This window comes from Myotis myotis, unplaced genomic scaffold (assembly GCF_014108235.1).
Source record: "Myotis myotis isolate mMyoMyo1 unplaced genomic scaffold, mMyoMyo1.p scaffold_m19_p_7, whole genome shotgun sequence".
NCBI lineage: Eukaryota > Metazoa > Chordata > Mammalia > Chiroptera > Vespertilionidae > Myotis > Myotis myotis.
The window spans coordinates 38546227-38573307 of record NW_023416379.1 but is presented as its reverse complement, the minus strand read 5'-3'; the positions used below and the strand labels follow the sequence as shown (position 1 = coordinate 38573307).

At 40.3% G+C, this 27081-nt stretch overlaps 2 protein-coding genes across 3 annotated transcripts in view; one reads left to right on the top strand and one right to left on the bottom strand.

The window, feature by feature from the left end:
* Positions 1 to 765: 765 nt before the first annotated feature.
* AFG1L (AFG1 like ATPase) overlaps positions 766 to 27081 on the top strand; it is a 176402-nt gene continuing 150086 nt past the window's right edge. For both annotated transcript variants that reach the window (XM_036317555.1, XM_036317554.1), the window contains exons 1-2: positions 766 to 1089; positions 19937 to 20160. In XM_036317555.1, coding sequence (XP_036173448.1) covers positions 954 to 1089; positions 19937 to 20160 — 360 coding nt within the window. In that variant the 5' untranslated portion in view covers positions 766 to 953. The remainder of the gene's footprint in view (positions 1090 to 19936; positions 20161 to 27081) is intronic.
* LOC118660312 (RNA transcription, translation and transport factor protein-like) lies at positions 17364 to 18139 on the bottom strand. Its single transcript, XM_036317556.1, has one exon. The coding sequence runs from the start codon at positions 18118 to 18120 to the stop codon at positions 17386 to 17388; it is 735 nt and encodes a 244-aa protein (XP_036173449.1). The 5' UTR covers positions 18121 to 18139; the 3' UTR covers positions 17364 to 17385.

The following is a 27081-nucleotide window of genomic DNA, read 5'->3' as shown; positions in this document are numbered from 1 at the left end:
ACTTAAGGAGGGCTCCCGTCAATGTTTCTCTCTCCCTTTCTCTTTCTAAGCATGTCTTCTGGTAAGGATTAAAAACAAAAAAGCTTCTAGTAGGCCTTCCAGATTTTCTAAAGTGCTTCTTCATTGATTTCACAGCACTTGGTAGAATCTTTTGTCTTTTTCTTTTCCCCTCCTACTGGATTGCCAGCCTCTTCTGGACAGCAATTTGTATTCCCAATACACTTATCATAGTATCTCAAAACATTTTTGTTAAATAAAATTAGGGCAGATCACTTAGAAATTCATCTTTGGATACCCTAACCCATGGCCACTCCCTTAACTCACTGTCCATCTCAGGCCCTTGGCTTTCTCATGTCACTTGTGAATTCTTTCAAAACATTTGAACATATGTCATTTTGAAAAAGATTTATGCTAATCTAATACAGAAAATAAAAATGGTAAGAAAAAGCTTCGGGCATCCTGCCAAAGATGAACTGGGCGCTAGAGGCATAAAAAAAAATAAAAAATTGGGGCTACCACTGAGTCACACACGTTTTATTTAGGTTTCGGAATCTGGCTAGAGTACGCTAATTGAAAAAGGTTCAGGGGTGGTACATGTCGTACTCCAGCTCCAATTCCATGAAAACATTCCGGGCTCCTCTGCATCCAGCGCCGGCCTCAGAATTGCCCCTCCCACCAAGCCCGGAGCTGCCCGCCCCGCCCCGCCCCGCCCCGCCCTCGGCGCCGCCGCACTGCATGCTGGGGGTCGTAGTCCCGGCTGGCAGCGACCTGAGGGACGAAAGGGCACAGGAGGCCAGCCCGCCCCTTTTCTACCGGAGGTCGCTTTCCTGGGCTGCTCCCTTCGTGCTCTCGGGCGGAGCCTTCCGTGAGCACCGTCGGATTTGTCTGTGCCACCGTCTCTCCTCTGGGTCTCAATAAAGTTTTCCTCTTCCTTCTCTTGTACGGAGCTCAAGATGGCGGCCTCCTGGCCGCCCTTGGTTACCCTGCGATTAGTGCAGAGCCGGTTGAGGGGGAGATGTGTTGGGTGCGGAGCCTGGGCCGCCGCTCTAACCCCTCCGGCCACCGCCCCTGGGAGCCCCTTTTGGAAAGGTCAGTGACGGTGCGCAGGACCAGGGAAACCCCCTCCTGGTGTCACGGGGTGCGAGCCCGCGAGGGGTGAGCTTCAGCCTCTCCTTCTCGTGTTGCTGCTGCACGGAGGGAGCTGGCCCAGGCTGGCACTTGGAGGGGCAGGGGTCGGGCCAGCGCCTGTTCCCTCCCGGCTGTTGGAGAGCGGAGGCCCGGCGAGCCCGGCGTGGAAGGGCCTGGCTGGGGGGGCTGCCGGTGTGGGGCTGAGACGGCGCCCCCCCCCCCCCCGCCCCCGCCGGCGCCTCCCCGCGCTGCCCGGGCTGGTGGCCAGTCCAGAGGCCACGCCGGGACCCTGGGGCACCTCTGGTTCTTCCGCACGCATTCGCAGGTGGAGGGGGAGATGCTTTGGTTCCGTTCAAGTCACTAGAGGCGTGGAGTATATGCTGTCACCTGGCTTGCTTCATTCATTTACATGTTATGGGTTCATGAATGAATGCACATACATATTTTTTTCCAAATATATTTTTGTTGATTTCAGAGAGGGAGGGGGGAGAGAGAGAAACATCAATGATGGGAATCACGGATCGGCTGCCTCCTGTGTGGGCCACACTCGGGGTGAGCCCGCAACCCGGGCCTGTGCCCTGACCCGGAATTAAACCATGACGTCCCGGTTCTTAGGTTGACATTCAACCACTGAACCACACCGGCCGGTCAGAATGCACATGAATTTTGATAACCAAACCCGCAGGAGTGCTACCTTTACTGTTGTATTCGTATGCTCCCACTAAACTGGGGCTCTTCACCGCAAGGGCTAGGTGTCATTGTTTCCTCAGCTCTTAGCACAATGTTTGTTGGGCAAATGTGTTTTTTGAATGATGAATGACGTTATTTTTGCCTTTTCCATCCACATACTTATGCTTTTTCTCATCTCCAAGCACCCTCTCTTATATATCTTAATTGACTCTCACTGGCTAAAATAGCTAAAACTCTGATCCAGTCTTTGACTATGATGGTCAGTAGTGCTGAAATGAGTACCAGAACTATGGAAGTCACCTAAGGGTGTTTTTCTGCAGAGTTTAGCATAATCCGCTTTATAATGGAATATTTTTATAGAGCCATTCTGTACCTATACAAACATATGTATATAAATATCAGTATTAAAAAAATAGAAGTGTGTCCTGGCTGTTGTGGCGCAGTTGAGCGTCTTCTCATGCACCAAGAGGCCGCCGAAGCCCTATCCAGTTTGGCTCAGTGGCTAGACTAGTGTTAGGTAAGGGCACGCACCTACCGGTTGCTGCTTGGGGGAGCATGCAGGAGGCAACCCATCAATGTGTCTCTGTCTCTTCCCCTCCTTTCCACTCTCTCTAAAAATCAATAGTAAAATATCCTCAGGTGAGGATTAACAAACAAACAAACAAACACAAAAGGCTGCCAGTTAGATTCCTGGTCAGGGCATATGGGTGGGCTCGATCCCCAGTGGGGGGCAGGCAGGAGGCAGTCCATCTATGTTTCTCTCTCACATAAGATGTTTCCCTCCCTCCCTTAAGCCAATAAAAACATAATTTAAAAAAAGAAGTGGAACATACTGTACACATTGTTCTGTTCCTTTTATTTTTTAAATTTAGTATATCTTGGAGATCATTCCATGTCAATAAGTATAGAATTGTTTCATGTTTTAAATGGTTAAAATGGAATTTCATTCTTTGCATGTAACCATAATTTATGAAAAGTAAGGTTTAATGAACATTTTCATAATGACATATAAGATCTACTGAGTGTCTATTCTGTGTCATGCAATAAGCTGAGTGCTTTCTACATACATTATCTCATCTAATTCTTATTATCCTCAATTTGGGGTTGATGAATCCAAGGTTGCAAAAGTTATAAGGCTAATTAAATGACAGAACTTGTGGGTTCAAGTAAAGGCTATATAGTAAAGGCTATACTTGGACTTTCATTTGACTCTAAAGGCTATGCTATTATCCTGTACTCATATTACCTCCTATAATCAAAATTTAACTGAGTGTGGAGATTTTATGAAAATGCAGTTATGAAGATGTTCCCATCCCCTTTTGAAACCAAAGGAAAATTTAAGTTGAAACGTTATTTAGTATTTATACTCTCATTTACAGTTTTTCTATGCATTTTTCAATTATTTTGGTTATTTACTGTTTATATTTTATCTACATTTTTTTCATCTTTTCAAGTCTACTATTGACTACAGTGTAATGTGAGGGGAGCATTGCTTTAAAGTTAAAACAAAGACATAGATAAAGGAAAAGAAAGAGGGAAAAGAAAGAGCATGGTTTTTATGCCTCGTCTCAGCTTTAATGCCAGCTGTGGCTCCAAGCCATGTTGGAAACTGGAACTATAAAAACTTTAAGGGTCCTAAAATGCTCTTCATCCAAATCACCTACTTGATTGCCTAACTTTAAACTTTGTAGGAAATAATAGCATTATGAATTCCATTTTGGGATGTGTGTATTTCCATTACTAAGATTATTAAAAATTTGAAAGTGAAATTCCTAATTATATAATTTAAATATATATGCTTAATTTTGATTTCACTATCCGTTTTCTTTTAGGTCTAAATGTGTCTCCATTTAATGTAACAGTTATTCAACCTCCAGGTAGTTAAGGAGAAGCATTTATTAGGAATTAGAGTAGCCATAGTGATTGCTAATTCAATTGAAGCCTGGTATTAAGTGTGTGTCTGTGAGAAAGTGAATGAAATTTAGTTCCAGCCCTTGAATAGCTCCTAGTCTTGGAAGGGAGATGAAATTACAATAGTTAACATTTATTGAGCCCTTTCTTTGTTCCAGGCAGTCTGCTAGCAGTTTCTTTCTCTCATAATTTAATCTTCATAAAAACTAGATATATAAAATTATCTCTTTTTCATAAATGAATAATCAGGTATGGCTACCCAACTGGGATTTGAACCCAGGCATTCTTGCTTCAGAATCACAAACTTAACCACTGTTCTATTAGCTCCTTATCATAACAATGAATAGTAATAACAGCTTGAGCTCTAGGCTCACCTGAAGTGTTGTAGGACTACAGAGAAGGCAGCTCTGCTTGGAGCTGGGAGAGTTTCTTAAGCAAAAGCTCAGTGGGGTGCTGTTGGAGGTTTCTTAAGAAATGAAGTGATCAGATCGGTTTTAGCGTGATTAGTCTTGTGGCAGCCTGAAAAACAGATCAGGATGTGGCTGGGGGAATACTGGAAGCTGGATGATGATTTAAGGAAGCCGTAGTAGTGCAGGGGAGTGCGGTGATGGTGAACCTTTTGAGCTCAGTGTGTCAGCATTTTGAAAAACCCTAGCTTAACTCTGGTGCCGTGTCACATATAGAAATTTTTTGATCTTTGCAACCATAGTAAAACAAAGACTTATATTTTTGATATTTATTTTATATATTTAAATGTCATTTAACAAAGAAAAATCAACCAAAAAAATGAGTTCGCGCGTCACCTCTGACACGCGTGTCATAGGTTCGCCATCACTGGTATAGGGTCTGAATTACTGCCGTGGTGAAGATGGAGATCAGGGCAGCAAGGGGGGAATTCGGAGACACTGCTTTGGTAGAATTGACAGACTTTGGGAGAAACAAGGAAAGACAGGAATTAAGATCAATTTAGGTTTCCTAGTTTGGGTAATTTAATGGCATTGCCATCTATCTGTCAAGGAAAACAAAACAAACAAAAAGTAAGGCCGGAGGCATTTTAGGGGGGAGATCCCATTTTGAATTTGTTAAATTTGAGGTGTTTATGATGATTGCAGGTAAGTAAGTCTAATTACTTCTAGGAAATGTGGATAGCTTAGATTTAAAAAAGGAAATTTGAGATGAGAGCCATGAGAATGGAAGAACTAGCCTGGGAATACTTGTAGAGTGAAAGGAGAAGAGGCAGAGGAGGAGTCCTTGTGAAAACGGACATGAGCAGAAGAATGTGACCTTGTCGAAGAGCAATTAGGTCATAGGAAAACTGGGAAAGAAGCCAAGGAGGAAAATGTTTCTAGGTTTTCTGAAACTGAAAATTAGCATGTCTGAAATTCTGTTTTGTTTAAGCTGGTCTTAGAATTTAAGTTTACTTCATAGAGGCAAGATAATATGAGAGTCACATCTTGTGGTTTGTTATTATTATAGTGTCCTGTATCTCAATGTTATATTTTTAGATGTCTCTATTAAATGATGATTCATATTTATCTTTAGCTCCACAATCTCTTCTTTAGTACACGGACATAGTTGATTTCGATTAAGTATTAATATGAGTAGAATTAACCCCACCTCAGCCATGTGGGTTGGTATAATTTATTCATAGTATAGATTAGTGGTTTAGAAAATGGGCTTTGGATGTTTATTACCCAATAAGATGAAGACCTTTATGTGAAACTTCATGTTTCTTGGATCTCCATTAACATTTATTATTATACTAGAGGCCCGGTGCACGAATTCATGCACGGGTGGGGTCCCTTGGCCTGGCCAGTGATGAGAGTTGATAGGGGTGATTAGTGCCGGCCGGCTGGGGGTGGGGGGAGGGGAGACTGTGGGAGGTTGGCCAGGAGGTTGGCTGTTGGACCGCACTTACCACCAGGGGGCAGCTCCTGAATTGAGTGTCTGTCCCTGGTTGTCAGTGTGCATCATAGCATCACTTAGGCTTTTATATATATAGATTATAAAAGAGTGTTCATGCCTAACTTCATGAGACTCACTTCATGATAACAGTTTCCTTCAATTAATTTTTTTAAAAGCATAGCACAACCTTTATAAGCATAGCTAGTGCCCTAGATGTAGTTCTGGGGTGGAGGTGGGGCAGATGAAATAGGCTGTGTCTAAGAGTAGAAGTGATAGAAAGGAACTTTAAAAGTCCAGAAATGGATTATTGATATACTATAGATTATCATTGCTTCATACCTCAAGAGCTTCATTCTCTTTAAGTAAATGATGAATATAAATGGAATATAACTATTTTGGATTTGTCTTTTCACAAACAGTCCCACAGAAATAATGGATGTCAAGGGTCTAGAAACTGGTAGTTCAGCCTTTGCTCCCAGTGAAGTAAGATGCGCTATAAATTCTCTGATGAAAGGTCATCTAGCCTCAGTTTGAACATATCTAACACTTTTTTTCCTAGGTCACTCATATTTTCTCTGGCCTGTGACTAAGATTTGTTCCAGTTTCTCTCTTCAGAGCCTTTTGAATGTGTCTGTTCCTGCTGTGTTTTGTCTTTCTGGCCTAATGTCCTCTATTGAGGTCCCTTTTCTACACTGGAGGTATCTGATACTTTAATCTCCAGGATCTTTTTTTATAACCTCTTTCAGTGTCCTGATTGTCCCTTCTTATTTCTTCTCTCCATCCAGCTTATCCCAGAAGTTACTTTTTCAATATATTATCTATCCATATTTTTTGGCTAGGTGCAGTAGTTCTCAACAATTTTTAGTTCCTTCATAGTTTCATGATGCAATTTATATCTTAAATGTAATTCCTATAAGACTCCATTTTAAAATTCTCATTTATATATGTGTGAAGGTATAAAATTTAAAATAAATGAACTTAACATAGATGTTACTTTTCTTTATCTTTTGAAGGAAAATAGACCCTGTAGATCTTATTATTAAATAGTGTATGGACAGGATGAATGTTAAGGAGTTACTCAGTATGCCTGTAATTATTTCAGAATAGCTTTATTCAGATATGTAGGGCAGCGTTTTACTGATTTGTTATCATGAAATTTAAAGTACAATTTTTTTTCTTTTGTGAAATTATACATATTGTCACTTTTAAGATTAACTAGCTCCTAAAGGGAAAAAAAAAACCCAGCAAGCATTTAGTTTTAATTTTCATAATTTTCCTTTGTAACACAAAAGCAGTCTTTTAGCCGAAGTGCCCATCAGCAGATGAATGGATTAGAAAACTGTGGTACATCTACACAATGGAATACTATGCTGCTGTAAAAAAGAAGGAATTCTTACCATTTGCAACAACATGGATGGAAATAAGCCAGTCAATGAAAGAAAAATACCACATGATCTCACTCATTTATGGATAATAAAGACCACTATAAACTGATGAACAAAAATAGATACAGAGGCAGAGCAGCATGGAACAGACTGTCAAACTACAGCGGGAAGGCTGGGGAGGGTTGGGGGGGCGGGAGAGGGGGTAAGAGATCAACCGAAGGACTTGTATGCATGCATATAAGCATAACCAATGGACATAAGACATTGGGGGGTAGGGGAGGCTGGGGGAATGTCAAAGGGGGGAAAAAAAGGAGACATATATAATATTCTTTGTAATACTTTAAGCAATAAAACAAAATTTAAAAAAAGAAAAAAGGAATACAATTAGCCAATAAAGAGCTAGAAAGAAAAAAAAAAAGCAGTCTTTTAAAAGCTCCGAAATCAGCCTTTTATAAATAAGGCACATCATCTCGTGATGCATTCCTTGATGCTGGCTTATGTTGTTTTTCTAAAGAAAGAGTTTATGGCCCTGGCTGGTGTGGCTTAGTGGTTGAGCATTGACCTATGAACAAGGAGGTCCCGTTTTGATTCCTGGTAGGGGTTGCAGGCTCCATCTGCAGCGGGGGATGTGTAGGAGGCAGCCAATCAATGATTCTCTCTCATCATTGATGTTTCTATCTCTTTCTCTCTTTCTCTTATTCTCTGAAATAAATACAAAAATATATACATTAAAAAAAAGAGTTTTATGAAAATTTGATTTTCTTCTATTCTGCACTTTGTTTTTTCATCACTGAATCAAACATAGGTCTTTTTTTATTTTTTATTTTTATTTGATCCTATAAACGTGCCTCTATAATCACATCATGGTATGTTTTGGGTCCTCCCTTGACCTTCTACAGTTCCTTGTTTCATGTCCATAGTTTCTTAACTGACCTTTGCCAAATATCATCTCCATCTAGTTCTGTTGATTTTAATCCTATCCATTCTATTCCAAAGTTTAGGGCTAGTTTGTTATCTCCATTCCAAGGTCACTCCTCTACTGTTCTGTTAAGCTACAAGGAAGTAACTGAAGGAGATTATCCTAAGTAAAGATTATGTAGCTTAAGTGTGATTGTTCGTAGTTAAGGTGATTAACTACCCGCCTGGCACTTGGTTAAGGGGTTTTTACTGATTTATTCCCTTCCTTAGTCCTGTTAATCCCTAACTCCAGGGAAAAATCCCCACCTGGGGAAACAGCCTTTCTCGGGGAGATGGCCCTGGTTAGAACACATAGCGCTAAGAAGGGGAGCAAACATATTAAGAACAGTATGCTGTATACGCCAGGTCCCTTGAAACATATGCTGTGCAGATGTTTCTTCCCTGCAGCGACTATGTCAAGCAGCAAGGATGGACCGGCTTCCGGCATATGATTAGACATAAGAGAGCATACATAGGCTGCTTATGACCTTAGCATGGCCTTCTGTTATTGTAGGGGGACATTTCTGGTCAGTGGCCACTGTTTACAGTTTGTTAAAATCTACACATGTACAAGTAACTCATGAGGAATTGTGAACACAGCATTTGAAAGGATGTTTAATAAATATGCATTAAAATCTAATTATAGTAATGAAGTTTACAGCTGAAATTTTAATCCAGCCCTTTAGAAATATTAAATGTGCTTTTCCTGATTGTGCATTTTTCTCACAGCAGTTGGGTAAACATTTTAAACTGGAAATCTCGGTTTCTTATATAGTTTTGATTTCATTTAACTGAGCGTGTTCTTTTTGGCAACAATCTTATTTCTTTTTGTGAAGATGTGAAACTCCTTTTATTCCATAACTGTTCCTTTGAAGAATTTGGATCAGTTTTATTTTAGAACTGGTAAACATATGGGATATCTAATCTAATAAAAGAGAAACATGCAAATTGACCATACCTTTGCTATGCCCCAAACCACATCCACCAGCCAATCAGAGCGACTATATGCAAATTAACCCAACCAAGATGGCGTCCGGCAGCCACGGAGCTGGAGCAAGCAGGAGGCTTGGTTGCCCGGGCGATGGAGGTAGCCAAGATTCCCGCCTGCCGCAGCCAGCTCTGGCCTCCGCTGAAGGCAACAAAGTTTCAATTATAGAAACTAAATCAATCCCAGATACCTGCTTCCAGTCAGCCTCCACTGGAAGCTTGGGTGGCTGGGGGCCATGGCCAGCCTGCAAATAGCCATCAGCCTTTCACCCAGGATGGCCACACCCTCATGGGGTGAGGGTCCCTGCTGGGGGGCTTGGCCAGCCTGAAAACAGCCATTAGCCACTTATCCAGGCTGGCCAGGCACCCCAGCGGGGACACCCCCTCGCTGAAGGGGGTGTGGCCAGCCTGAAAACAGCCCTCATCCCCTCACCCAGGCTGGCCAGGTACCCCAGTGGGGACCCCCCTCCCTGAAGGGGTTGTGGCCAGCCTGAAAACGGCCCTCATCCCCTCACCCAGGCTGGCCAGGCACTCCAGCGGGGACCCCCACCCTGAAGGGGGTGTGGCCAGTCTGAAAATGGCCCTCAGTCCCTCACCCAGGCTGGCCCCAGCGGGACCCCCACCCTAATTTGGGACACCCTTCAGGGCAAACCAGCCAGCCCCCACCCATGTACCAGGTCTCTATCCTATATAATAAAAAGGTAATATGCAAATTGACCCTAACAGCAGAACAACTGGGAATGACTGGTCACTATGACACACACTGACCACCAGGGGGCAGACACTCAATGCAGGAGCTGCCCCTTGGTGGTTAGTGCACTCCCACAGGGGGAGCTCTGCTCAGCCACAAGCCAGGCTGATGGCTGCCAGTACAGCAGTGGTGGTGGGAGCCTCTCCTGCCTCCTCAGCAGCGCTAAGGTTGTCTGACTGCAGCTTAGGCCTGCTCCCGGCTGGCAAGTGGGCATCCCCCGAGGGCTGCTGGGCTGCCAGAGGGATGTCTGCCAGCTTAGGCCCAATCCCCCCAGGGAGTGGGCCTAAGCCAGCAGGTGGTTATCCCTCGAGGGGTCCCAGACTGCAAGAGGGCACAGGCCAGCCTGAGGGACTCTCCCCCCACCCCCAGTATGCAAATTTTTGTGCACCGGGCCTCTAGTAGATGAATAATAAAATGTGACCTGAAAAGACTAGATTGTGATATTGGTTTCATTTTACAGTACTGGATCAATAATTTAATTTGGTATTTCCATTTTCTCATCTGTAGAAGGGGAATAGTTATCCTAACTACCTTTCTTACATGTCATTTATGAGGCTCAATTAGATTAGCATATGAGAAAGTCCTTTGAAAACTTTAAAGAAATGTTATATAAATATAGGGCTATGCTAGGAGTAATTGAAATAATACTGAAATGGTAGAGGGTGGGTTACAATTGGTAAATAGAAATGGAATGGACTCAACTCTATAGAATTACTAAAACCATTTTAACTGGGTCATGCCTCACCTATATTAACAATGGCAAAGGCTCAGTTTGATTTCAGTGCTTTGAATTCTAGAAAATGCAGTTTTGATTTTCCAAAGACTGTGCAAAGGGCCTCTGTAGACAACCAGGAATGGTTTTTGTTCTCCTGGATGTAACTACCTTTTCTTTGGCTATTCCAAACATCTAGAGGTTTTTAGAAAATAAAAATTGCCGCTTTCTTCATGACATTTCAAAGAAAGCTGTTGAAATTTGATTCATATTATTCAGGTAAGTCACTAAGGTAAAATATATTTAGTAAGATTATTTATGGATACTGTTTTCAGAGGAACTCAAATAGTTGAGAAGATAATATATAGAAAGTGCTTTCAATAATAAAGATAAATTAAAATAAAATAAAGATGCCAGATGAAAATAAAAATATAGAAAGTACTACTTGTGTGCTGGATACATAGTAGGCATTTATTAGTTTTCTTTCTCTTTACCTTTCAGAATTCTGTCACTCATGAATTTTCAAATGATCCCAGTTTTGTAAAGAAAACTTTAAGTGGTGAAAATGGACATAAAACACATAGCTTTTCTGGTTTACATAAATACCTTGTATAGTTTGTTGATTTTATGTAACTTCCTTATTTATTCTATTGGACTAAACACACACAATGCCTTGAAATAGACTCGTCACAAATTATATTGAGTATTTCTGGGTATACAACTGCTTAGGAATAAATAATGCAAAAAGGTAGTTTTCTTTACCTTGGAAACTCTTTAAATTTGTATGATCATGTGTCATCTTGACATATCTTTAATTCTTTTCTTTAATCATAGGCTTTTTTAATTTATTTGGTTTTAGAGAGAGAGGAAGAGAGAGATATTTATTGTTTCACTTATTTATGCATTCATCATTTGATTCTTATATGTGCCCGGACCTGGGATCAAACCTGAAACCTTGGTGTATTGGGATGATGCTCTAACCAACTGAGCTACTCGGCTAGGGCTAATCATAGGATATTTTTGAGCTGAGAAATGATTACAGAATGTTTTTGAGTTGAGTCCTACTTACTGACAAGTTGTAAAGTTTCTGCACTGTAAGCCACATCTTTACTGATTTTGAGTAAGAAGTTGATGATGGGTTCTCAAAAAGTGTTAACGTCCAAAAAAAAAAAAAAAAAAAAGTTTTAACCTCCAGTATTAAAAAACCTTAAGGATGAGTCAAACCTTTAAAATAACATTTCTTAAAGAGAAGTGCTTTCTGTTGAAACAGTCTGTTCCACCATTTTGCTTAATGTGTAGAATTAGAAATCCATTCCAGTTAAATCACCTAAGAACACGAAGGCCACATATCACCATGTGTTATTATCCCTCTGGCTCTATGGAAACAGTGTCAGTACAATTAAGCTTTATGAAATACATGTTATGGTTCTCCAGAGAAACAGAACCAATATATTTAGAAAAGATTTGTTACAGGAATTGGCTCCCACAATTATGAAGGCTGACAAGTCCCAAAATCTGCAGTCAGAGAACTGGAGACTTAGAGACCCAGGAGAGTCGGTGGTGAACCAGGGGAGCTGATGGGGTAGTTCTAGTCCTAAGAACTACCGATCCAGGAGGAACAGATGTTTCGGTTGAATCCAAAGGCAGGAGAAAGTTGATGTCCCAGCTTAAAGGCAGTCAGGAGGAGTTCCCCCTTACTCACGGGAGGGTCAGCCATTTGTTCTATTCAGGCCTTCAACTGATTGGAGAAACACCCATATTAGAGAGAGAGTAATCTGCTTTATGCAGTCTACCTATTCAAATGTTAATCTCATCCGGGGACACCCTCACAGACACCCTCAGAATAATATTTGACTAAATGTCTGGGCACCCCATGGCCCAGTCAAGTTGACACATTAAATTGACCATCACAACTTGTATCAAGAGTATGATTGTCCTCCATGTGGTAACAACATTTCCTCTCATTCTATCTTTTTGCATTATTCATTTCTAAGCAGTTGTATACCCAGAAATATTCTAAGATGCTTGTAATAGTCCAGGTATCCCTGTTTGACACGCAGAAGTACAAATGCAGGAAAGAATGAGTTCCTGTCCTGCTCTCCTTCTGAAGAGCACGTGAGGAAACTTGGGCAGAAGCTGACTTTCCCTTGGGCATCATTGGTAGGATGGTGATTATGTGCCAGTCACCATGGAGAACGACATTACTGTGATTGAGAGTCAAATGGTGGAGTCAGGAGATGGATATAGAGGGTGTATGTGACTCCAGAGCCCACCTTCCTTCCACTGTAACATTCTACCTTTCTGCTGTACCTGTGGGTACAAATGCTGGCTCTGCTACTACCTGGCTATGGGGACATGGACTGGTTACTTAGCCCCTCTGTTTCTTAGTTTCTTAAGCTTTAAAGTAGGGATACTGGAAGTACCTATTTCATAGGGTGGTTGTGAAGATCAAGTGAGTTAATGTATGTAAAATACTTAGAAAAGTACCTGGCACTTACTAGTAGTAGTTAGTAAAGATTAGCAATTTTTTTTTAAACATATATTTTATTGATTTTTTACAGAGAGGAAGGGAGAGGGATAGAGAGTCAGAAACATCGATCAGCTGCCTCCTGCACACCCCGCACTGGGGATGTGCCCGCAACCAAGGTACATGCCCTTGACCGGAATCGAACCTGGGACCCTTCAGTCAGCAGGCCGACGCTCTATCCACTGAGCCAAACCGGTTTCGGCTAATTCTACTTTAAAAACAGTGTTTACCATGGCTTACAAGACCCTATATGATCAGGTCTTGACTCCTTTCCAGCTTCATTTGGTGACAGACTCCACCTTGTTCATTTAAATCAGCCACGTAAGCCTTGTTTTTCTTCCTTAGAAATGTGAATTGTTTCATTTTCACTTTGGGGTTTTTGCCAGAGCTCTTGCCTCTGCCTGGAATGTTCTTCTCTCAGATCTTCAGAGCTGACTTCTTTTTGCATTCAGGTGTCAACTTAAACGTCACTTTCACAGACAGTCTTTTCCTCATATTTTAATGTGCATCTGAAATACCTAGGTATTTTGTTAAAAATGCAAATTTTGATTAAGATCCATGGGGTGGGGCCTGAGATTCTGTTTTTCTATTAAGCTCCCTGGAGATGTCCCTAGGGCTGTTGGTCAGAGGCCCTAGGGCAGTGGTTGGCAAACTCATTAGTCAACAGAGCCAAATATCAACAGTACAACGACTGAAATTTCTTTTGAGAGCCAAATTTTTTAAACTTAAACTATATAGGTAGGTACATTGTTATTAACTTAATTAGGGTACTCCTAAGGCTTAGGAAGAGCCACACGCAAGGGGCCAAAGAGCTGCATGTGGCTCGCGAGCCGCAATTTGCCAACCACGGCCTTAGAGCATTATCCCAATACGCCAAGGTTGCAGTTCAATCCCTGGTCAGGGCACATACAAGAAGCAACCAGTGAATGCATAAGTAAGTGGGACAACAAATGATGTTTCTCTTTCTTCCTTCCTCTCTCTATAAAATCAATCAATAATTTTTTTTTTTTAAAGTTGGTGGGTATCGCTTCATTCCCTGCTAATAGTGACCCTACAAGCAAACCCATGTTCCTAAAACCCACTGGTCTCCTATAAGAAGAAGCACTAAACCCCCAAAGTGACACAGAACAAGGGCAAGGAATCTGTATGCCCAGGGAAAGGGACTATGACAGGAAACAGTGACTATGGTGAGCAAACTGCCGATTTTCTGGAAAAGGGCTAAAACTGCAAAGGAGATCAGTTGTGCTGAAGCTTGAATGCATTGAGCCCAACTGCAGACCTAAGGAGTGCTGGCCATTAGACATGCAAGCATTTTGGCCCTATGTGCTTTGGCTCAGGGATAGAGTGTCGGCTTGTGGACTGAAGAATCCCGGGTTTGATTCCGGTCAAGGGCACAGACCCCGGCTCGATCCCCAGTAGAGGGCATGCAGGGGGCAGTGGATCAATGATTCTCTCTAATCATTGATGTTTCTATCTCTCCCTCTCCCTTCCTCCCTGAAAAAAAAAAAGACACAAGCATTTTAAACTGGGAGGAGATAAGAGAAAGGGCCAGTTGATCCATTTTTATTATGAAGACAGTGAAATCTTGTGGTTATGTTCACTTAAAAAAATTGGGAAATTGAAATAATCACAAATATATTAAAAGCCTTGGGGAAACTCATTTTTCCTCCCCAGGGGAAAAATATAAGCAATTGTTAAAATACTATCTAGGAAGTTATTATAATAGATTATTCAGATTCTAGGATATCATGATATTGACTAAATCTTAAAGCAAGTTGGCTCTGGGTTATAGTGGGATCTTCCTAAAATTGAGTTTAGGAGAAAATAGTGAATAAAGAACAAAATTGAAGAATTTGAACAGTACAGACTTTTGAGGCCTTTAAAATCTTCCATTTATGTGTGTAGATTAATGTGTGGATCTTCAAAATGGCATTTTCCCACTGTCCATTTGGAATACAATAAGACAAATTAATACAAATCAAAATAATATGGCAGCAGCATCACATAATTTGTGTACACTGATGTAGTAACAGATTTAATTTAGTGCAGCTTTTGAGAAGTCTTTTGTGTTTCAATTTATACAGCTGCTATCCAGGCCTACGCTGGCCAATCTCTCAGCCTTGATTGTCTTGCCTGACTGAGTCTCTCTTTCTCTCTCTTTTAAAGACTTTATTATTGTCCTATCTAGTTTGGCTCAGTGGATAGAGTGTTGGCCTGCAGACTGCAGGGTCCCGGGTTCGATACCAGTCAAGGGTTGGCATGTGCCTGGGTTGCGGACTTGATCCCCAGTAGGGGGTGTGCAGGAGGCAACTGATCAATGTTTCTCTCTCATTGATGTTTCTAACTCTATCTTTCTCCCTTCCTTTCTGTAAAAAATCAATAATAAAAAAAAAGATGCCAACTCCCTTAAAAAAAAAAAAAAGACTATGTTTAGTTTTGTTAGAAACCACCAAACTGTCTTCCAAAGTGGCTATACCATTTTGCATTCCCACCAGGAATGAAAGAGAGCTCCTGTTGTTCCACATTCTGGCCAGCATTTGCCAGTGTTTTGGCCATTCAAATAGCTGTATAGTGGTATCTTATTATCTTAATTTGCATTTCCCTAATGACATATGACTTGGAGAATTTTTCATATGTTTCTTTGCCATCCGTATGTCTTCTTTGGTGAGGTGTCTATTAAAGGCATTGGGCCACTTTTATTTATTGGTAGCTGTGCTTTTTAGGATTGTATCTCTATAGTCCTATCCATCATAAATTGTACGTCAATGTCTTTGATCTATTTTTAAAAATCAGATTGTTTTCTTGTGAGTTTTTAAATTTTTTTATTGATTTTTAGAGAAAGAGAGAGGAAGGGAGAGGGAGAGAGAGATAGGAACATCAATGATGAGAGAGAATCATTGATTGGCTGCCTCCTGAACATCCCACACTGGGGATTGAGCCTACAACCTGGACATGTGCCCTGACCAGGAATTGAACCATGACCTCCTGGTTCATAGGTCAATGCTCAATCACTGAGCCATGCCAGCCAGGCTTGTTGTGAGTTTTAACAGTTTTTTTTTGTATATTTTGGATAACAGTCCTTTTATCAGATGGATCTTTTGCAAATATTTTCTCCCAGTCTGTGGCTTGTCCTTTAATGAGGCCCTGGCATTGTCTTTTGCAACACAAGGTCTTAATTTTTTTTTTTAAAAAAATATTTTTATTGATTTCAGAGAGGAAAGGAAAGGAGGAGAGAGAGATAGAAACGTCAATGATAAGAGAGAATCATTGAATGGCTGCCTCCTGCACACCCCCTGGGGATTGAGCCCGCAACCCAGTCATGTGCCCTACTGAGCCAAACCAGCTAGGGCCAAGGTTTTAATTTTAATGAAGTTCAGCTTATCAATTTTTTTTTTTTTCATGGATTGTGCGTTTGGTGTTGTATCTAAAAAGTTATCATATATACCAAAGTCATCTAGGTTTCTCTTATGCCTCCTATGTTTCTCCTAGGGTATCTTCTAGGAGTTATATGTTTAATGATTTACATTTAGGTCTATGATTCATTTCGAGTTAAATTTTGTAATGGGTGAAAGGTCTGTGTCTAAATTCATTTTTTTGTTTTTTGTTTTTCCTTGTTGTTCCAGCACCATTTGTTGAAAAGGTTATCTTTGCTCTATTGTATTGCCTTTGCTCCATTGTCAAAGATCAGTTGTCTGTATTTATGTGGGTCTGTTTCTGGGCTCAGTATCCTATTCCATTGATCTATTTGTCTATTCTTTTGATTATCATAACTTGAAGTTGGGTGGTGTCAGTCCTCCAATTTTGTTCTTCTCTTTCAATATTGTGTTGGTTATTCTGGGTCTTTTGTTTCTTCATTTAAACTTTAGAATTATTTTGCCAGTATCTACAAAATAACTTGCTTGGATTTTGACTGGGATTGCATTTAATGTGTAGATCAAATTGGAAAGAGCTGACATCTTGACAGAATTGAGTCATCCTATTTATGAACATGGAATATTTCTCCATTTTTAAGTTCTTTGATTTGGTTCACTACAAAACTCTGATGAACCGAACTATAAAACTCTGATTTTCCTCATGATAGATCTTGTACATATATTGTTAGATTTATACCCAAGTGTTTTATTTTGGGGGGCTGGTAATGTAAATGGTATTGTATTTTTAATTTTATCTTTTTTTGTGTTTTTAATTTTAAATTCCACTTTTATTTTTCTTTTTCAATGTTTTTTAAATTTGTTTTTTTTTAAATTCCACTTTTTTCCCCTACTTTCCCAAATTTTATTAAAGAAAAAGCAATGATGATAAATCTCTAAAACATAGTCAATTTTCTGGGACTCTTCCCTTGAATATGTGATGTTTGATTTTGAAACACATACCACGGTGTGCATGGTTCCCAACTGTACTAAGTAGGTGAGAGGCTGAGATCCTAACAGGTTCATCTTCCCACTTTCCCCAGTCTGTGGTCTGTCTTTGGATCAGCAATAATTGCCTGAACAGCTACTATGGCTTCATTAATTTTTGTCTGTAGCTCTCTGAGCTCTTCTATATGTAGCAATCGCAGAATTTGAGCAGTTTCATTAAGAACTGCATCTCCTGTGTGAAAACCAAGGATATGCTTGTCTAAAGCAACAGGCAACCCCTCTTTCGCTTGATTTGCTTTAGCAACTGCATCCTGTGTCAGGCGTTCCTGGACCAAAATGCGAATTGCCTTAAGCATTACCAGGGAATCATCATGACGTTGAATCTGGAGAAGGTTAGCCAAAGCCATTACACCAGCCTTAAAGTCAGGATTATTAACATCCAAATTGATCAATGGCTCTGCATTTTTAGCTGCATTGTCATCATTTTTTGTATTATCAGATACTGAGTCCTTATATTTTTCAGCGTTATCTCTATATTCAAGTCTAACGGCTAAACCAAGAAGCCAGTCAATTGCTTCTTGTCGATCTTGAATCTTGAAAGGACAGCTAACATCTGTGAGATACGTTTCAAAGAACTTGGGCCAGTCACTGCTGTGGATGTTTCTTAAATTACCTCTGTCTTCAATCTTGTAGTGTCTGATTTTCTGGTCTTCAAGCCAAACAATAAAGTTTCTAAATTCTGTTTCATCTTTGCAGTTGAAGCCGGTGGGGTTGTGGTAGTCGAGGGCTGTCAGCTTGCGGCGGAACATGGTCCTGGCTTTCCGCTCGGTCCCCTGGGCTCCGGTTCCGGCCCGGAGAGAAGAGAGAGGCGAGGAGCGGCTGGCGGCGAAGCTCCCGGCGACGCCTAAATTCCACTTTTATATATTAACCTTGTACCCTACAACCTTACTACAATTGCTTATTAATTCCAGGAGTTATTTATTTTTTAATCCTCACCCAAGGATATTTTTAAAAAATTGATTTTAGAGAGAGAGGGGAAGAGGGAGAGATACAGAGAGAAATACCAATCAGTTGCTTCCCATACCTGCCCCAACCAGAGATAAAACCTGCAACCTAGTTATGTGCCCTGACTGGGATAGAATCCACAACCTTTGCTGTACGAGATGACGCTTCAACCAACTGAGCCACCTGGCCAGGGCTCCAAGATTTATTTTGTTGATTCTTTTTTTTTTTTTTATCTTTAATTTCCTTAGTGGTTAAGGTATTACAAGTGTGTCCTCATCCCCCCCCCCCCCCCCCCAGTTAACCCCCAACCCCTACCCCTTCGCCCCCCACTCATGCTTCTTTTGGGTTTTCTACATAGATGATTATGTCATCTGTAAACAAAGACAGTTTTATCTCCAACTAGTCCCCTGGCCACCCTGGCTGCAAGAGAGGCCAGGACATGGAATATTTAACAGGGTAGCCTTGTACTTAACCAAAACTTCTATTCAGAAAGAACAGCTATTAGAAGACATTCATGACTTATTTAGATTTTTTTTTCTCTCTTGGGAAAAAGATGGAAATAACATTGTCACTGTTAATTTTTCTAAAGTAAGTAATCTTTATATTGAAACAAAGGAAACATGATATTTAATCAAATAAGAGAAACACTGGCAATGTACTTGTGCAAAATCTTTTTCTAAAAAATGTGTCCATTGACTGCTGTTTATTGATGCTTCTAAAAAATAGTTACCTACTCATTGCACCTACCCAGATAAGGGATGCAGTTATGATTGGACCTTACCATGGCCAATCATTTCTCTCTCAGGAAGGCTAAAGGAGAGATCAGAACACCACCCTGCTTAGAAATGGACACTATTGTGTTCCAAATCTTTGTGTTCTACCTAAAGGTTATGGAAAAGGGAAGGAATCTCATAAACAGAGGACTGGAGTCATGTGGTGAAGTCTGGATGCTGTGTGGTTTTGGATAGAGAGTGAAAATGCAATAGAGAATCTTTTGTGACTAGCCTGTACGTCTCTGCCTTGGTGCTTAAGAACCATAAGTAGGCCTGACTCAAAGAGAGGGACAGCGTGCTGTGGGGAGAGCTGATGAACCCAGCGCTCTCATTCAATGGAGTGGGGTAAAGCAGAGACTCTACAGCAGGTAGGTTTTGTAGAAGAGGGGCTACAGGTATAGCTATGGGTTTGGATTTCTTCCCTTTTAATATTTAAAAATATTTTTATTGATTTCAGAGAGGAACAGAGAGGGAGAGAAAGATAGAAAAATCAATGATAAGAGAGCATCATCAATCGGCTGCCTCCTGCACGGTCCCGACTAGGGATCGAGCCTGCAACCTGGGCATGTGCCCTTGACGAATCGAACCAGGGACCCTTCAGTCGGCATGCCGATGCTCTATCCACTGAGCCAAACCAGCCAGGGTCGTTCTATTAAGATGAGATGGTTTTAAATGTATTTACTGTGTAAAATTGTTTTTATCAGAATGCTATTTACAATAACTGCTCAAATATATATCTGTAACAGGTTAAAAGTTTTAATGTGACTATTAAGAAACATGTATAGTAGCACTATGAAACATCTCCATTTAAGAAAGTCTAACATTTTATGTATTTTTTTCTTTATAGCCTATACAGTTCAGATACCCGAGAGTATGTCTCCATCTGTGGCCACAGAAACTTATGTGAAAGCTTTGGCTTTTTGCCATGGACCTCTGGACCACTATGACTTTCTGATAAAAAATCATGAGATAAAGGAGGATGCACATCAAAGAAGAGTCATACAGTGTTTGCAGAAGTTACACGAGGACCTTAAAGGATACAGTATAGAGGCAGAAGGCATCTTTTCAAAGGTGAGGTTTGTGTGATGCTAAAGATTAAACAGTTAAAAGTATAAGCATTCTACAAAATGGATTAGATGCAGTCGGGTACAATCTGAAACAGCTTGAAAATTTCCCACCAGTTCCTTTAAATAAGCTCTGTTGATCCCCATATCTGACCTCTTGATGTTCCATAGCTTTCCTTTACCTTGGGGGGATTCAGATTGCTTCATGTTTACATGATAGTTGGTGCCATCCAGTCAAAATAAAAACTTCAGTGCCCTTCAAATGTTTCCCTTTCTCTTGCTGCGGCATAGCCGAGGATCAGCAGTGAAGGTGGAGTGATTTGTTCTTCTCCTTTCCCTCCTCCTCCTTTCTCTGCTTGCCTGGCTTCTCTAGGGTCAGAATGAGAGGGATAGAAGATTAGAGTGAAATAGCAGTCTTAAGTGACCAGTTAAGGGCCTTTGGTGTGATAGATATTGACATGCTAGCCCTTTGTTGAGGGGCACAGCGGTGGGTTCCTCAGGACTGCCCCAGTGCTCCACCCTTTGACCTCTTACGACTGTATCAGAATACCTCACACCATTGCATGGGCAGCTTTAGTCAGCCTCCTGCCCTTGGACTTCTGCTGATAAGAAGTAGACATCAGTTTCTGTCTTAGTCCTGTGTACTCCCATGATCCTGGGGACATGTCAAGTTCTTCCATGAACTCTTCCACACCCTGCTTTGATAGCTGACTATAGATTTCCTCACCTAAGCAAGCATTCTGCTTACACTCAATCCTCACTTTTTTAGATGCTTCTCCACTGAGCCATTTTTTTTAAAAAATATATTTTATTGATTTTTTTACAGAGAGGAAGGGAGAGGGATAGACAGTTAGAAACATCGATGAGAGAGAAATATCGATCAACTGCCTTCTGCACACCCCCAACTGGGGATGTGCCCACAACCAAGGTACATGCCCTTGACCAGAATCGAACCTGGGACCCTTCAGTCCGCAGGTCGATGCTCTATCTACTGAGCCAAACTGGTTAGGGCTTAGATGCTTCTCTTAGGTGACCCCTGCACTTGGCATGAGGTTTATCTGGGGGAAATGCCACAGCATTTCTTACCCAACTAAGAGCTTTCACTTTGATGACTTTCTTCAGTTCTACTTTGGTTTTAGAGCTGATCTCCCCACCTTTTAAATAATTCCTGCATGGATCTGACTAGTGCCTCTCTTAAGAGTGTAGGAAACCTTATCTCCCCTTATCCTCAGCTTGGAGCTTTTGCTGAAATTCTAAGATGACAGGAAAACTCCCATTTCTTATCCCATTATAGAAGTCAATGTCCTCAGTGGTGTCATCTTCAAATTATGAAGGATATTAATAGTAATAAGAGTTAGAATGTGGTTTAATCAAAGGAACTAGTTTTCTTTAAATTGGCCAAATAGCCCATCCCCTGCTCCCACACATGAATATTTGTTTATTATGTGGTCTTTAGGAGAAAGGTCCTGTATAATATGTGTTAGTAGTGCTTTATTAAAAATGATGGAAAGTAATTTTACTTTTTAAAAAGCACTCAGAGTATAATTAAATAGTTTTATTTTTATGTAAAGAAAAAGGCCATCATTGTGTTAATATCTTTTGGTTAAAAGGAATAGAGATTCACTTAGGTTACAGAAAGAAATGGAGATTTAGAAACACTGCATATGCATATAGAAATGAAGGGCATCTCCATTACACAGCCAGGCCTCCTGGAGCTTGAGCCTCAGAACCAGTGCCTCTGAAAGCTTTGAAGAGTTGACAGGCAGTAGTAGCAGGTACTAGTTACTCCACTGCTCTCCTACTCATGAAATCCACTTCCTCTTTTGTTCCTTTCCCCACCATGTCCATTTTCACTTCTGTTTGTTTTACCAGCTTCTAAATTCTCTTCGTGAATCTGTGGTTTAAATTGCCCTGTAAGAATCTGATCACTTCATCACCAATCACTTCATCAGTGTTTGGGTAGAGCTTTCACACCGGGTTTTTCAGAGGCCACTAGTCAGTGTAAAGGTGGGCTCTCTGCATAAGTTTCCATCCTGACCTCCTGTGAGCAGGGCTGTTTCCCTCAGAAGTAGACCACAAGTATAGTAGCACTATGATTGACTAGTCCAACACAATAGTTATTGGAAATAATGACGAATCACCCCTTTTGATGGCCAACCTTTTCTCCTTTAACTATATATCCAAAGTTTTAAGTGAGTAAGGTACTAAAAAGTTTGGAAAACTTAGATTTCTTATATACTGCCTCCTAATTATAGATTGCAATACAGGTGGTCTTGCAAATAAAACAATAACTTGGTTATGTGTCATAGCCAGGAAACAAGATGTTTTACTTAATGGGATTTTTTGGTTACCTGAGAATTTAGTCTCATGAATTTATATCTTGTTCCCTTTCTAGTCCTCTTTCTTTTTAAAATACAGTCTTTTCTCCTCTTCCCCTTTCTGTATCATCTCTGGGGTTCATCTTCCTGTGGTTGGTGAACTTCCCATCCAATCAGAAGTATCCTTAAATCATTAACTTACCTGGTTGCCAATTCAACAATACTTGTTCCCTTTAAAATTTTTGTTTGGCAAAATAAAACCCATAAGTAAAAAAAAATAAAGAATTATTGTTTGGTTCTTCTTAGAGGTGTTCTCCCACACTCCCACCATTGATTTCTGAATTGGCTATGATGGGTCTACCTAGTAAATAACCCTGGTTTAATTGTATAATTGTAATCTTATGTAAGTAGGAGATTTGACATGTCAGCTAGCTTTCAATGTGTTTAACGAAAGCTTATATTTGTTAAATGCTAATGCATATGTGAATAAATGTTTAGTTGTTAGCTCAAACATCTCTTTGTGGTAATATTTGTCCTGTAATTTCTTCAGCCTACCAAATCTTTAACATTGTAAAAGACCCAATCAGCGCCCTAGCCAGTTTACTCAGTGGATAGTGTCAGCTCACAAACTGAAGGTTCCTGGGTTCAATTCCAGTCAAGGGCACATACCTTGGTTGCAGGCTCCATCCCTGACCCGGGTCAGGGTGTGTGGGGGAGGCAACCAATTGATGTGTCTCTCTCACATTGATGTTTCTCTGTCTCTCTCCTTCCCTTCCACTCTCTCTAAAAATCAATGGAAAAATATGCTCAGGTGAGGATTAACAAAAAAAATAAATAAATAAATAAAAATAAAAAAAAGAAGAAGAGGAAAGAAAGAAAATGACCCAATCATCTAACAGAATTTGAGTAAGACATCTATAAAGCTTTAGTTTTTGAAGATTGTAAGATGCCACAAACCTATTTCTTATAAAAAAAAAACACACTGATATGCTGATTATCAGAGAAGGAAAATTGGACTATTAGGTTTTCCAGCGATAGAAGAACTTTATTTATAGTGTTCTTAATTTTGGTAAATAAAATTTATGGTTTTATGAACATTTGACTTTTTTTCTTTTTAAAGTATTTTTTATTGATTTTTTTTACAGAGAGGAAGGGAGAAGGAGAGGGATAGAGAGTTAGAAACATCGATGAGAGAGAAACATCGATTCAGCTGCTTCCTGCACACTCCCTACTGGGGATGTGCCCACAACCAAGGTACATGCCCTTGACCAGAATCAAACCTGGGACCCTTCAGGCTGCAGGTTGACACTCTATCCACTGAGCCAAACTGGTCAGGGCTTGACTTTGTTTTTAATACAGATATTTAAACATTCAGTGGACTGTATGTTTTTCCTCATTGTACTCCTAAGAAACTTTCTGTAAGACTAATCTATAATATTAAAATAAAGTACACCTTCCCAAGATGCCAAAATCGTTAATTAATGAGATAAAATTGGTAGCATATTGTTTGGCTGCTTTCACCTACCTACATAGCAAGGTTTTCTCTACTAAAAATTTGAAAAAGTTACATGCAGATGACCATGTTATGTTAGCAACAAACTATGAAGAATGAGCATGTATGAACACTTTACTTTTGTTATCAAATAAGACTTACAACCAGGTTAATCTGACACGTTTAATGTATGCATAATTGTTATTGTGCTGTGAGGTAATTAGGCATAAATGGTAAGTAGTTCATGTAAATCACTATAATTAGAATTACTTTTACACAGCCAAATCAAGCATTTCTGGAGTCAGGGAGGGAGACAATTAAATGGAGTGTGAAGCTACTCTGAAAATCTGTTTCCATTAATCAGGGGTACACAGACTGCCAGTTTTTTGTTTTTTTTTTATCTTTTGGGGGGAGACATCATAGCCCAAGAGACCTGGGAATTGGCAGGGAGCGGGGCGGGGGACACAAATTCCTTTCCTTTTTCTCCTGCTCTCCAGAAAATAATTTTCAGTTTTTCCCAATGAGAAATTATGATTTCCAGTTTCCTCATACATCTCACCATTTTTTATTTGGGCACCTTTCCTTACCTCCCAAGAACAGTGTATTTAGCAGGTAGAAAAGAACCGTCCTGTCTTCAATTCAGCTAATCTTAGGTCATAGTGCTTGACTTGTTCTGGCTTCTAGCACCTGGAGGCCGTGGGTAGGATCCTGGAATATGGGCTGTGGACACTCTCTCAGGAGATGCGGGAGGCCTAATGGTCTGGACCCCTTTAGTTAGTTACCCAAGATTTTTCAGAAGGGCCTCTAGGCAGTTTGCTGGTTTTTCTTCCATTCTCCCCTTTATCCCTCCTGCCAAGAGAGTGAGCCTGTTCTCTCTTCCATTCCTCTTCTTAGAACTGGCATTTCCTATAGGTCAGCGGTTCTCAACCTGTGGGTTGCAACCCCTTTGGCAGTCGAATGACCCTTTCACAGGGGTCGCCTAAGACCATCCTGCATATCAGATATTTACATGACGATTCATAACAGTAGCAACATTACAGTTATGAAGTAGCAACGAAAATAATTTTATGGTTGGGTCACAACACGAGGTACTGCATGTAAAGGGCCAGAAGGTTGAGAACCACTGGGCTAGGTAAAGGGAGCTGAGTGATGTGATTTAGGCACAGCTTCCCTCATCTCTGGAGCTTTATCCTTTAGACAATTGTAAGCTACAGTTTTGTTAAAGACTAGAAATATTTTAAAATGAATGTTTCTTGTCTCAAATTTTTATGAAAGCTGAAGGAAAAGCATATATCCTAACCCAGTGATGGTATTATCTGTAAAGAAGTAAGGTTGGGGATCAAACTAAGATTTTTTTTTTTGGAGAACTACATATGCCAAACACTCACTTAAAATCTGAAATTTGAACCCTAGTGAGTTTGGCTCCATGGATAAAGCATCGCTCCTCGGATTGAAGGGTCCCGGGTTCGATTCCTGTCCAGGGCACGCATCTTGGGTGCAGGCTCCATCCTCGCCCGGCCTAGTCGGGCCTGTGTGGGAGGCAACCAATCGATGTGTTTCTTTCACATCAATGTTTCTCTCTCTCTCTGTTTCTTCTCCTCCCTTGCACTCTCTCTAAATATCAATGGAAAAAATATCCTCAGGTGAGGTTTAACAAACAAACAAAAATAAAATATGTTTAAAAAGAAAATCTGGCCGAAACCGGTTTGGCTCAGTGGATAGAGCATCGTCCTGCGGACTGAAAGGTCCCAGGTTCGATTCCGGTCAAGGGCATGTACCTGGGTTGCGGGCACATCCCCAGTAGGAGATGTGCAGGAGGCAGCTGATCGATGTTTCTCTCTCATCGATGTTTCTAACTCTCTATCTCTCTCCCTTCCTCTCTGTAAAAAATCAATAAAATATATTAAAAAAAAAAAAAAAAAAAAGAAAATCTGAAATTTGAGAACCAGAGTGTAGGGGCCTGCTTCAGAATCCAGAATAATTAGCCAGTGTAGTCAATTACATCTTAAGTTTTTTCATGGTTCCAAAAGGTGAAATTATTTCATCAAGATGGATGAGAATAAATCCCTTTAAATGAATTTAATAAATTATTAATTTAAAAATGATTAATACTTTATGAAACAAACAATAAATAATTCATTAAGTACATTCCTTAAATTTAGAGAAAGGGGTATAATCCTATTTTAATAGTTTAGGAATGGGGTAGGGGGAGGACAAATTCCGTTCCTTTTTCTCCTGCTCTCCACAAAATAATTTTCAGTTTTTCCTGATGAGAAATTATTATTTCCAGTTTCCTGGAATTTTATCTGTCATTATCAACCAAAGCTGGCTGACTACTTTGGTTATGGCAGCTGAATTATGTAGGCCATAAAGAAGCATCAGTACCATGGAATCGATGCTGAGATTATAGTTAGGTCTCTGGGTCAAGGTTCAGCAAATATTTTGTGTAATGGACCACATAGGAAATCTTTTTAGGCTTTGGGAGCCATATGATCTCTGTCGCAATTATCAGTTCTGCCATTGTCAAAGCAGTCACAGACAATACATAAGTAAGTGTATTCCTATAAATATTTATTTACAAAAACAGGTGTCAGGCTGATTTTGGCCCACAGGCCATAATTTGATCTCTATTCTGGATGATTGCTACCTGGCTAGAATTGGAAGCTGGTGGGAGACCATTAAGTATTTAAGGTTCTACTTGAACTGTACTTAGTCTAGCTTTCCAACCTACCTCCCATTACTTCTTTTTATATATGCCAGGCTGTAGTCAGCAGAACTATTTTGTTCACTGTTCCATTATAGAGGCAAACAGAAAAAATGGAACAAAATAGCTCATAACATACATGGAAACTTGATAAATAAATGAGTTGGCACTGAAAATTAGTGGAAGATAGACTATTCAATAAACAGAGATGACACAATTGATTATCTACATTGAAAGTAAAATAAAATTAAATACCTACTTCTCTAAGCAAAAAATAAATTCTATAGAATTAATGTACTAATTTAAAGTAAAACTTCTTGAAGAAAATACAGAGTAAAGTTCTTTATGAATTTAGGACAAGGAGGTATTTCTTATACAAGATATGAAATACTAAATTATAAAGGCAAAGGTGGA

What these genes read in the sequence shown, in the direction of transcription:
- LOC118660312 (XM_036317556.1), bottom strand. Translation starts at nt 18,120, where the DNA reads ATGTTCCGCCGCAAGCTGACAGCCCTCGACTACCACAACCCCACCGGC.